This window comes from Seriola aureovittata, chromosome 6 (assembly GCF_021018895.1).
Source record: "Seriola aureovittata isolate HTS-2021-v1 ecotype China chromosome 6, ASM2101889v1, whole genome shotgun sequence".
Lineage (NCBI taxonomy): Eukaryota > Metazoa > Chordata > Actinopteri > Carangiformes > Carangidae > Seriola > Seriola aureovittata.
In genome coordinates, this window is record NC_079369.1 from 6,117,591 (window position 1) to 6,129,841 (window position 12,251).

Consider the following 12,251-nt stretch of genomic DNA (forward strand, 5'->3'; position numbering starts at 1 on the left):
ATTATATTCGACTAATCCCTTATTCACTTCACCTAAAGTAGAAGAGTTCTATGCCCCACACCAGGTGAGGTGCCTCTGGGCAACAGCTGACATATCCTCTGAGAAAGTCTTAAGAGTTATAGTGTATTTGAGAGGTTGGGAACTTTGCTCTTTTGAGAAAAGATGTAATGTCTGAAATGCTGCCCTTTATTAGAAACTACTTTTGGCCATCTGCTGTCAAAGGCAGAAGGACAAATGGGGTCACCTCCACTGCTACTCCAATGCAGGCTCACAGCCAGCGATGAGAAGAGAGGAAGACCTGGGGTCTTGATCAGGTTCTTGACTCGCAGGATACTTCTGTTAAAGCACGACGATATTGCCCATGGTGATGGTTACAATCTCTCCTGAAGGACTTCTGCTGCGGAATAGGTTTGAGGGCCGAGGGAGAGACGTGGGAGTCCAGCTGCTCTGAAGTCTTATTTACAGCACTGAGTAGGTTCCTGGGGATTGAACGTCTGGGCAAAGGAAGATGAGTGACAATGACTCTCTGGTGAGCAGAATAAATGATTCTTCCCCTGTCAAAACTCTAGGCTCTGGACATCAGGGTACAGGCTGATCACATGGACTAAGCCTTAGAGATTTCATCAGAAGACGGCTCACAAAGGTCACAGGAGATGGTTGATGGAACTGCTGAGAAACAATATGTTGACCGCGTAGTAGCAGTGTGGCGGCGGTTAAAGAGCCTACACTGTCAATCTGTTCCTTTTCGGAAGGCGGAGAGCAAGAGGCAAACCGAGACCGTCTCCTCCTCTGAAGGTTCTCCTCTGTCCCTCAGCTGACTCTACAGTAGGTTCACAGACAACAGCTGGAGGCTTGGTGCTTAGCAAAGATGGCCACTGTTTCCTCAAGTAGTAGATTATGAGCTCCATCTGCAGGCAGGAGACACACACTCTGCTTATGATGAGAAGCTTCTTCTTCCTTGCAGATCAAGGGTTGTCTTTGTTGTATTAATGCAATTCACAACAGGATTTAGGAAGGTACCTGGTCATCCTAGGAAAGTTACTATGGCTTGGGTCTGGTCCTACTGCATCTCTGTTACCATATCCACCATATAAACCCCCCTTACTGTTTCCCATCCTGTAGTAGTCCCACCTTCTCTCCCTCACTGTATATCCAGTCACACACACCCCTTGCTTTCTATACTCGCACTTCCCAACATCTTCTAGGTTTACCACCCACTCCCTCCATACATAAAAAACGCCCACACACATTTATATAACGGCTTACACACACAGCCCATGCTACCAATTATAAATTCCCCATTACAAGTAAAGCAGTACATATATTTCATTAGTCCTATGTGCTTTTTGCCGTGGAGTGCATATGGAACAGATCCAGCTGGATAGCAATATGTGTGTATGTGTGTAGTGGCTTACAGGTACATTTACATGCACTTGTACAATTTTGCATTCATAATCAAAGAGTAAATATTTGCAGGATTTGCCTCCTCTGTGTAAACTGCCTTGTTGGTTCAATCTAAACTCTAAGAATGAAATGTTAATGAATGACTAATTATTTCCCAACAGACTAAACTATATAATAACCTAATTGATCCAGAAGCCCTGCTATTTTATTTGGCTTTGATGAGGCTTTTCACTTACTTATGAAATCATAGCTTCTTTCAAAAGTGAATGAAAAATACAAAAAAACAAAACATCTTTATTTGAAAGATGCTAAATTCACTTCCATTACATCCATGTATCTTTCACCACAAATAAGATACAGGGTTAAATGCAGTTACTATAGTATTCTGTTTAAATAATGAGTTAACAGAGGTTTTAAATTAACAAGACACCTGAGTTGCCTAACCATCAACCACAATGCATTCAATATATTAAAGTACACAAATAAGATCTGTAATTAAGGTAATTGGGGTTATTTAGAAACTAGTGCTATGTCATCATACTTATCTTCACAGAAATCATGGCTGCTATTAATATGAGCTCTGTCTCTTAGAGGATAATGGAGTTCTTAGTTTCAAGAAAAAACTGTTTTTCCACATTAATATGCAAATATAAGCTCATATCCTCCAGAATCTAATGAAATCATCTCCTCTAAGGGCAGCACCAAGTGTGATTATGAATATTCTGCCACTACCGTCTCCACACCGTACTGTGACCATGTACAATAAATACAAATCACATCCTCGCATAGCATAATGATCTGTTTACCATGTAGCATGTCGTACGCCTTTAAGCGTGTAATGTAAGCGGACCATGCTCCTCTCACAAGAGCTGGTAATTGTAGTTTCAAAAAAATCTGTTTAATTAAAGATTAGTAGAAAAGACAACAACAAAAAATAAATAAGTAGATAAATAAACTGCATCTTTCAATACATGTTTTTTTCCTGTTCAAAACAAATTAATAATACACCCGAGTATAAAAGACAAATGCATTTTTTTGGGATATTTCTTTCTCATATAATGCGCTTGGATTGCGATAAATTTTCCCACATTACAATACAGTAGCCCATATTATCAAAGACCAACAGAAAAAAGTAATATTATTTGAAATTCACTAAAATAATTTAAAAACAGTGGTTTGTATGCAGGACGGTAATACTGTGTTTCACATATAGCCATGCTCGCCTTTGCACACTGCAAGTGCACTCAGTGAACAGCGATCAAAAAGCAGCCACTGCACAGCTGATATAAATACACTCTAATTCTGGCTTAAGTGCATTTCAGTTGAGTCAACAACTGACAACAATCAGACATTGATTTCTGATGTAGTTTAATACTGTGCTTTGGTGCGTCCGCTTCATATTTGTAGTTCTGCATTTACAAGATATAGCTACTCAGTAGCATTTAAACTACACTCATCCATTTCATGCTTTATATCTCTCATGGGTATACTCCCGACGAGCACAGACCCACGTACACGCCGGGACGGCGTAAATGTGCTTTGAAGAATTTTTAAGGGTGTATTACTTTTAAATTTCAGTGGATTAGCATCGAAGCTCACACTCGTGCATGTTTCTTGATATGCCATCTCAAAGTAAGAAGTTTTCATATTGATGAGTCTTACTAAATTTTTAAAAAGTGGAGTATCTGGACTCTTATGTTTTCTAAGGACCAGCCTGATCACTGCCATGACACCCAGATATTAACACTGTATTTTTCTGTACAGTATTTCATTTAATCCAGAATTATTTTCTGCCTTTTGTATTGAGACTCCTTTGATGTCTGCCAGTCTGTTTCTTTTTTTTTTTTCCTGTTTTCTTTTTTTGTATGAAATGACAGCTTTAATTAATAAAACTGTATTTCTCAAATTCAGTTTCACTGTAGTTGAACCTACGGCAGTGTGCAGTAGCTCGTAGTTTGTGACTCTGAGAATGGCTTTCCCAACATTGGCCCTCCTTCAGCCTGCCTCTCCTTGTTGTCTGCCATAATGACAGTGTGACTGTGAAGACACTTCATTTACTTGATGTGATAAGAGTTAATTACAGGGTGGATTTGAACAGCCTTCAATCAGTAGACTGCAGAAACAATCCATGACCTCCTCTCTCTTCTCCCTGCATGACTGCTCTCCTTCTCTTTACCATTCTCCCGTCCCCTCGCATACTCAGTATTTAGAGGCTGGGAAAGAGAAAGTCATAATTTCCTTTTTCTTTTTTCTTTTTTTTTTCCTTTTCCAGCTTCTTTTCTTTTTGTTTTTCTATTACATCCCTTTCCTTTGTCTCTGATCCTTCATTTTTTGTGTAGATTAAGGTTTTCATAACAAATCACTCAGAAACAAACCTTGGAAATCCAGTTTTATGGCTTAAAAATAAGATTGAAATAGTAAATGATTTGAATGAGATGCATGAAATTAGCCCTGTACTATCAGCCCTATCAAGCTTCATTGTTTTACAAGGTCTATATTAGGCTACTGCTTGCATGTAGTGTGCAGACGATGTTGAAAACTCTCCGTGGGGCAGTGGAACCTCTCCATGGAGAACATAACATCTTCTACTTTATGTCTCCTCAGTAATCATAATCACCCTGTATTGGGAAATACATCATAACAATATGAACACATCTCACACTTGTTTTAAATAAACAAATAAATAATATATAAGACATGAAGTTGAGATATCCTTCATGAGAATTAAGTAGGTGACATCTACCAGGGAAATATTACTGCATTTAAAATGTGTTACTGAGGACGTTATGCACAATATCTTGATATCAATATCACAAAACCATGAGGCATCGTAAACACAGTCAAAGTTTTATTTATCGCTGGTGAAATAGTTGATTCTGTATTTTTTCTCGGGGGGGTGGGGGGTAAAAAAAAACCTGACATGCGAGGACATCAGTTTCTCACAAAGTTACTGTCAAAACTGTATCTTCTAATGAGCTCAGTGTCACCAAGCGTTCCCGAAGCTTTGCTCCTCTGGTGGATTATTTCTGCCTGAATGCCATTTCCTGGCAGCTCCTAACAGGTTAGAACACCTCTCGAGCTCTCCAAAATATTGGCCAAGTGAGTGATTTCCTATGTTAAGCCGATAAAAGCGCTCTTACTCCTAGTCCTAAAAGTAGGACCATAAATGCGTCACTGAGGATTCTCGGACGATGAGGACTAATTTCTATTTTGAGACACTTTATAAATAGAGGTCCAGGTAACCTATTATAATTAACGTATTAGGTTTTTCCTCTTATGATGAGGTTGTGGATGCAATGCTTCTTATACCACATTAAAACATGTCATTGGCAAGACTTTCAGTGGAAAGTTGTTGTTTCCCCTAATGGACTAAATGCAGAACACCAGAAATAATTTGAGCGGATCCACAGAATATTTATAACCTGATCAGTTGAACATTGTCAAAAATCTTGGACACCGACAGAGTCTGTCAAAAGTATTGGCCTCATTATTATCTTTCGAAAAAACTCAGCCAGAAGCTCAGCGGAATGTCTGTCTGGGTTGAGAGCAAAAATTCATCACCTCAACAGGAGGATGATGCTCGCTGCTTCATCCACGCAGAGGCCGACGACATTGTTAATTTCAGTACCTCCCTGAGATGAAATGAAAGAAAAAAAAAAAGGGCAGAGAGGAACAAGAGAGATGGATCCGGTTCAAGCAGCACCCTCTCAGTGCATATAGAGATTATTCTGTATTTCAATTTGCTGCGTCTTGTACTGTTCCATGGTCTGCAGTTTAAAGGGAGGCCTTTTATGATGCAAATGCAGGGAGGAGCGATAAATCTCTCTCGCTCGCCTCTCCTGGGCTCTCCTGATGCAAAGAGATGGGCTCTCTCTCTCTCTCTCTCTCTCTCTCTCTCTCTCTCTCTCTCGCACTTTCACTCGCTTTCTCTCCACTGCAGCATTATGTTACACTCACCCCCAGGCCACATGAAAAATGAATCAGGCCCAGGTGATGCAGTGGGAGGTGTGTGTGTGTGTGTGTGTGTGTGTGGATGTGGGGGTCGTAGGGGAGGTGACAGACGGGTGACAGAGAGGGAGGAACGGAGAGGTAGAGAGAGAGACCCCAAAAAGTATTGCTTTGACTTTCCTTAACAAATTCTAGGTCACTTTAATTTGGGACATGATAACTCTCACTCAGTCACAGAGACCAACGTGCATACACACAAAACCACACACACACACACACATACACACATACACACACAAAACCACACATACACACACACACACACAAATGCAAACACATACTTGACCACAGTGATTCCAGTGTGTGCTGTGATCAGATTCAATTGTAGTGCTAGGCTATTGATAAAGACTATATGAGGAATGATTCAGTGCACACCAGCAATTCATTAACTCTCTATAATTACTATAACCTTTGTCAAATTGCATCTTAGTTGTTTATGTGAAGAGAAACCATTTAATTTTTTTCAAATTGGCTGCCAATATGACATCTGATTTTTAGTACAAATGCCCAAATTATACATTTTTTTTTAGACTTGCTTTGCAGAATAAAACATTGGTGGAGTGCCCCTTCAATATTGTCTTAACATCAGCAGCCAAAGATGAACTTTAGCCAATTAAAATAACACATGAATGTAAACCGAATCTGACAAAGCAATCCATGTTAATGTTCAGGGCTCCATAGTTTTACTCTATGCTTCATGTGTTCGTGTCCGTCAGTACTCAGAAAGTTTGAGGTTTGATCCCAGCACCGATGCAGAGTAAGATCATACAGAGAGGGTGGATGAGCTGATGAGCACACAGCTGACTGGGGTATGTAAACACATAAAGGCCACCTGACATCTGGCTTGTGTATCACGCACAAACATCTGGGGAAAACATGTGGTTAAAAGGCATTTAGTGAGATATTAGCAACTGCTAATCCCAGAGTCTCTGTGCTGTTTCTCCTCATCAGGGGGAGGTGGTGGATGTTCAGTACGGCAGCGTGGATGACCTGAGGAGAGCCAAAGACACCCTGAACCTCACCAACCAGATTGCCGTGGTCAAGCTTGGCCAAGCACCTTTGCTGTACAAGGTAAGATGAAATCAAAGTACCGCTGCTCTGCTCTGTTGAAAAGGGAATCACACATGTTACTTAATGCTCTACTTGAGATTTACCTGATACTACAATCCTGCAGTGGGAAAAAAATATTCAGCCAGACTGAGGAATGAGATCTTTTGATCTTTAAAAATAAGTGCATGGGATGAAAAAAAAAAAAAAAAACGAGTTTCCAAAATGATCTAAGGTATTTTAATATACTTGCATCCAGCTATAGCTCACTGCCCTTTGAACCCACTACAGAAAGGATAAAAATACAGCTTGCTGCACAGGGATTTTCTTACTGAACATGGCATATTTCATATGGCTAGTCATGCATCACTAATTCTTTGTATTACTTTTGCCATAAATGTATCATACCTGACTTCTTTATCTGCAGCTCTTCAGTGCAAAGATGTCTGAATCCATTTGCCTTCATAAGAAATAATATTAGGAACGCATTGATTGATTAGGGCTGTTTCTGCTTGGATGTGCGCCACATTCAACTCAAAGCGGTTTTCCCATCAATTAGAAGATGACAGGGAAAATATAGATTCTGATCAAGTTAATCAAAACATAAACATCTACTTACATGTTAATTACTGATTCATCTATCTGCAGTTTCCATTCCGTTTAAAGTAATTCAATTATACAAACCTGAACACAAACTCCATGAGGACTTTTACAATAGAGAAATGGGAAATTTATACTGTCAGTGGCTTCTGACACCACGTCAGTTGACTAAATACGTATAAATATACCAAAGTAAAATCAGGTGTGTTACTGTACACAAATGATCAAATTACTGACATTGAATTTTACTCATTTATACTAAGGGTAACTTCTTATACAAGAGGTTTAGAAGCAAAGACCGATGCAAAACCTTTTTTTTTTTCAACCACAAGCCCTGGAGCTTCACCTCACATTTTCTTGCATCAAATGAACCTATGCTGATAGTTGTTACTGTGATTAACATCTCAAATTTGTGTCAAAAATATGTTAATTACGGCTATTTGATTGAGGTGTGTGGCAAAAAGTCTCCACAAGCACTTGAGGCTATAATAATCAACTTATTTCATCCAAGATCATGAATAAACTAATAAGCCAATGTGGAAATTGTGTGGAACGTCTCGAAATTGCTACTGGATGAATGAAATCTGAAAGAGCAAACTCAATCCACTGATGAAGACCTTTTAGAATTACGTTTTAGGTTTAGAATCTCTGAAAGAAGCTAAAAAACTTCACTGAACCTGTTGCGAATCTTTTGTCCAACTTGATGGCATTACCCTTATAAATGTTCTGAAGAGCCAATTTAGAAGTAACGATGTCTTACAGCCAATCAGACCCAAGGATTTCACATTCAACTTCCCCACTTCTTATGCTACAGTAAACCTTATATTTTCATTTGTCATCCTGTTAAGTAAACCTGAACAAAGACCTTACAGACTGCTCTGTAATCTGAAACATTCTTAAATGAAAAGGAGAAAGATTGCTTCTTATTCTTATGTTTGAGAGTAGCAGTAAACTCGTAATCATCGAAGCAACGAATACCAACTCAAGTTCCACTTGCTAACTTTTCATGGAGCTTTCAACTGTATCACACTGTCTTCACCAGTGGATGAGGCTTACTCTGTTATCATGGAGATGGATCTGTTCACATCTGAGGCATCCACAGCACTTTTCCCATCTGCTTCAAAGTTAAGCGTCAAAGTTAATTACTGGACATGAAAAACAATGGTATTACACAGTCTCTCTTAGAAGTTGTAATTTGTTCACTGCAGTTGAAGGCAGTTGGGAAAGGTAGTAATGGGACCTCGGGTTGGGACAGTTTTGTCAAATTTGATCCAATGTTTCACTGAAGTCCAAAATTTAATTTGTAGTGTTTAATAAATCCAGGCCCTGAATTTACTAGAAAGTGATCAAATGATTTATTTTTAGCTGTTTCCTTTGCTTTACTCATCGAACATTAATCTACTTCTGAGTGTGAGTTCAGTGAAAAATGACAAGCTAATGAGCCGTAACAGGAGCAAATGGAGGTTACAAAAAAAAAAAAAAAAAGGAAAGGAAATGTTTAAAGAGGGGTCCCCATACTGCATTTACATTTACACAGTTAGCCTTTTAAAAATCCATTATATCAGACTTGGACTGCCGTCACATGGGACCCTTCCAGCAACAGGCTGCTGACCCATTTTTTCCTCCTCGCCCACAGTTGGTGACAAATTTGATCATGTGTACTTCATAACGTCTCTGTGTGTCAGCAGCTGAGAGAAAAATGATCGCCCTTTACATATAAGTGGGGGGAAAATGATTGATGAGCCTTGTACTCTCACTAATGAGTGTGTGAGTGTGTGACGATGACTGCAGGCCCAATGCTACACATACAGTTCAGATTCATATTTGATACACGCGCATTGAACACATGTCTTGAGCATGTTAACTTAGCTCATTTGGTTCCATTAATATCAACACATCTTACACTGTAGAATCACAATGTGAGCATATTACTGCATATTATCATATACCAGCACAGTTATTCATAAACCTATATTGATCCTTGCTTCTCATTATGATCCGTGTGAATGTCTCTGGTGTGTCTGCTGTGTCTTCTCTCACTATTCTAGGGTAAGGCTGGGTAAGGGGCTCGGAAATGCATTATGTCAGTGATGGGACCCCACAAAGAGAGGTGTACAAGGATGTGTGTGTGTGTGTGTGTTTGTGTGTGTGTGTGTGTAGTGTGTAGTGTCCCCGCTTCCCAGTGAAGGACAAAGTTGTGATGAGAGAAGAATGACCGTGGTTGGTTTCACATATTCAATAAAATAGTCATCTACGCTCATAAAAAACAAGGACGCTACATCTCCCATGGACAACAATGAAATACTGCTCTGCACAGTGGCAGCTGTCACCCCCACCCAGAAGCTATGATTTGATCATCATGAAGAAAACAACTAGTCATGTGAACAAAAATCTAATTCAAAAAGGATTATTAATAAGAAGTCTCTTCAGTATTAATAAATACACCTTTTCCTCTGATTAATGTTAGAAAATAAGCGCAAAGTATACACCAATCAGCCACAACATTATCATATATATATATATATATATACGGTATATAAGCCACAGACAGTTATTATCCAACTCTGCAGTTCCTCTCAGCTCTGTGAGGTGTTTCCTTTCTGCCCTTTGTTGTGGTTCGGTTCCCTGCTCACTCGCTGTTCACTCATCGCTTTTCATCAGTCCTGTTTACGGCAGCAATAGGAGTTTCTGATAAACTCACTGGACACTACCTGCACAGCACCAAATAAGATAGTCAGACAAAGCTGGACCAGATTTTACCTTCAGGATTTTTTTGGAAACATACACTCAGTTGGCAGTTTATTACGTACACCTAGCTTAAGCTAATGCAGTCTAATGCAACGGTCCTGCAATAAATCCTACCTTCATAAAAGTTATGATGCTCAGTTTGTTCTGAAAATTCAACTTGTGATCATCTCGAAGGCTGCGGTTTGTGGTGCTGTTGAATTTTACTGCCTTATACAGACAGGTGTTTCCACCATTTAGTCCACCTCATTCATATCACTGACAGTAGGCTAATTAACAGAAACACCATTCTGTCAGGTATGCCTTAACAACGTCATATGTGATGATATGTGAGTGTTGTGTTTTCAGCTACCTGACAGTATAGTAGTGGACAGTACAGTACAAAACATTTTAAGTGAAATCGTATTTCAATATTTTTAGTGTCTGTGTAGTTGAGACTTGAGTAGCTGTTGTCCTTTTTCCACCCTCGCAGTAAAGCACTGTGTGAAATGCTTTTGCACACATCTCGATGTATTCGTGTGAGTCTGAATGTGCCGTCTTTTTTCCTTACACATTGTATCTTTGTGTGTTTGCGTGGATGTCCAGCTGTCCCTACTCTCTGAGCTGGGTTTCGGGGGTGCACTGCTTTACATCGACCCATGTGACGCTCCCCCTGGCCGCCACACCTGGAACCAAGCCTTCAGGGTCACTCTCAACCCCGGAGGAAACCCTGCCATAGGTGAGTGATTTTATTTCCTACCTATTGTACATAATTGTCTACTTTATTAACAAGCTACAACAAAAAAGGGCAAATAAATAATAAGTAAAAGTTTACACATGGAAGGACATTACACCAATCGCAAAGATGATGATTGGGTTTTTGGTCACCTCCTGACCAAGGTTCTTCTTACCTGGTTACACAGTTTGGCTGGATGACCAACTTTAGGATGAGTCCTGGTCATTCCAGACTTCTTCTATTTCACAATTATTGAGGTCTTTGTACTCCTGGGAAAACTCAAAGCTTTAGAAATGGTTTTATACTCTTGATCTATGTGTCACCGCAATGTTATCATGGAGGTCTGCAGAGAATTCTTTGGATTTCGTGTCTTGGTTTTTTGTCCTGACGTGTAGTGTGGATTGTGGGACCTTATATACACAAATGTGTACAGCAAAGTGCGTGAAAAGTGAAGGGTTCTGAATACTTCCTGAAGCCATTTTATATTTTATTATTAGTTTAAATCAGGTATATTGTCACTATATTGTTTTGTTGGCAGCTAAACATACAGATAGGTGACAAATTAAAGGAAAAACCTGAAAGTGGTGGAGAAGAGTCACTGAATGGGTTTGATTAATATGAAAATGATGTGAATCATATTCTATGGCCCTCACAGTCATCAGATATCACACCCATGGGAGATTTTGGAGCAACGTCTTAGGCAGCACTCGCCATTACCATCGACAAAACACCATATGAGGAAATATCCCCCCCTCTTCATTATACAAGATTTAAAAAGTGTATGGGAAATGGACACTATGAGAAATATTTTTAAACTTCTAATAAAATATAATTTTATTAATATTATTAATAATTTAAGTACAGATCTGTTTAAATACTGTCTCTCTGGAATGTAGCCAATGCCTAAAACTTACTCACATTTCTTACCTTGGCCTAGGGCTGAGGACATTATATCTCTCTGTATCTCTGTGACTCCTTTCTACTGTATTTAAATCACCATCCCAAGATGGATGACCTCTTCGACCCTCAGTCTTGTCCCCACTTCCTGTTTTTCTGCCCGGTCTGGCCAATAGGGACATGTCATTACCGCTGAAGTATCTTTAGTCCTTGTAAGAGTCCCAGTACCACAGTAGCAAGACCCAGTAGAGTCCCAGCAGATGTCTGGACTGCTGTGTGAGCATGTGTATGAGTGTGTGTGCGCGCGTGTGTGTGTGTGTGTGTGTGTGTGTGTGTGTGTGTGTGTGGGGAGGGTGTTTAAGTGGACGAGAGAGAGAGAGACAGATGCTGGCTGTCTGATCTCTCACCAATCACAATGCTCTCAGGTCCCTGGTGCTAATACAGCTCAGAAGAACAGAAGATGTGAAAGGACACCTCATTACTCAAATCAAGCATTCTTTATTCAACAGCCAGAGACTGCCTTGCTTGGATCTCTTTTTTATTATTAGCCTGCTAAAAAAAACAAAAAAAAAAAACAATATTCAGTATAATTCACGTTACAGCAGCACAGGATACAGGCTAAAAACTAAGACTATTAAAATGAAATAAAAAATAATAAATAAAACAGGAGACATGACATTAAAGTTATAATCCCTTAGATTTCCAAGAAATCTTTACACTGTGTTAGAGCGCGAGTTTGTTTGGTTGCGCTGTGAACAGATAGACCAGTAGCTAATCACAGTAACCGTCGGTGTTGACAAATTAACCAAGAATGAAATCATAAGAACTACAACCT

General features: G+C 39.5%; 1 protein-coding gene across 1 annotated transcript in view; it reads left to right on the top strand.

Moving 5' to 3' along the window:
• The window catches only part of LOC130170887 (inactive N-acetylated-alpha-linked acidic dipeptidase-like protein 2), a 431,329-nt gene that overhangs the window by 244,166 nt on the left and 174,912 nt on the right, over positions 1 to 12,251 (top strand). Inside the window, exons 9-10 of the mRNA XM_056378584.1 lie at positions 6,364 to 6,483; positions 10,390 to 10,522. Of these exons, the coding sequence (XP_056234559.1) occupies positions 6,364 to 6,483; positions 10,390 to 10,522 (253 nt within the window). The remainder of the gene's footprint in view (positions 1 to 6,363; positions 6,484 to 10,389; positions 10,523 to 12,251) is intronic.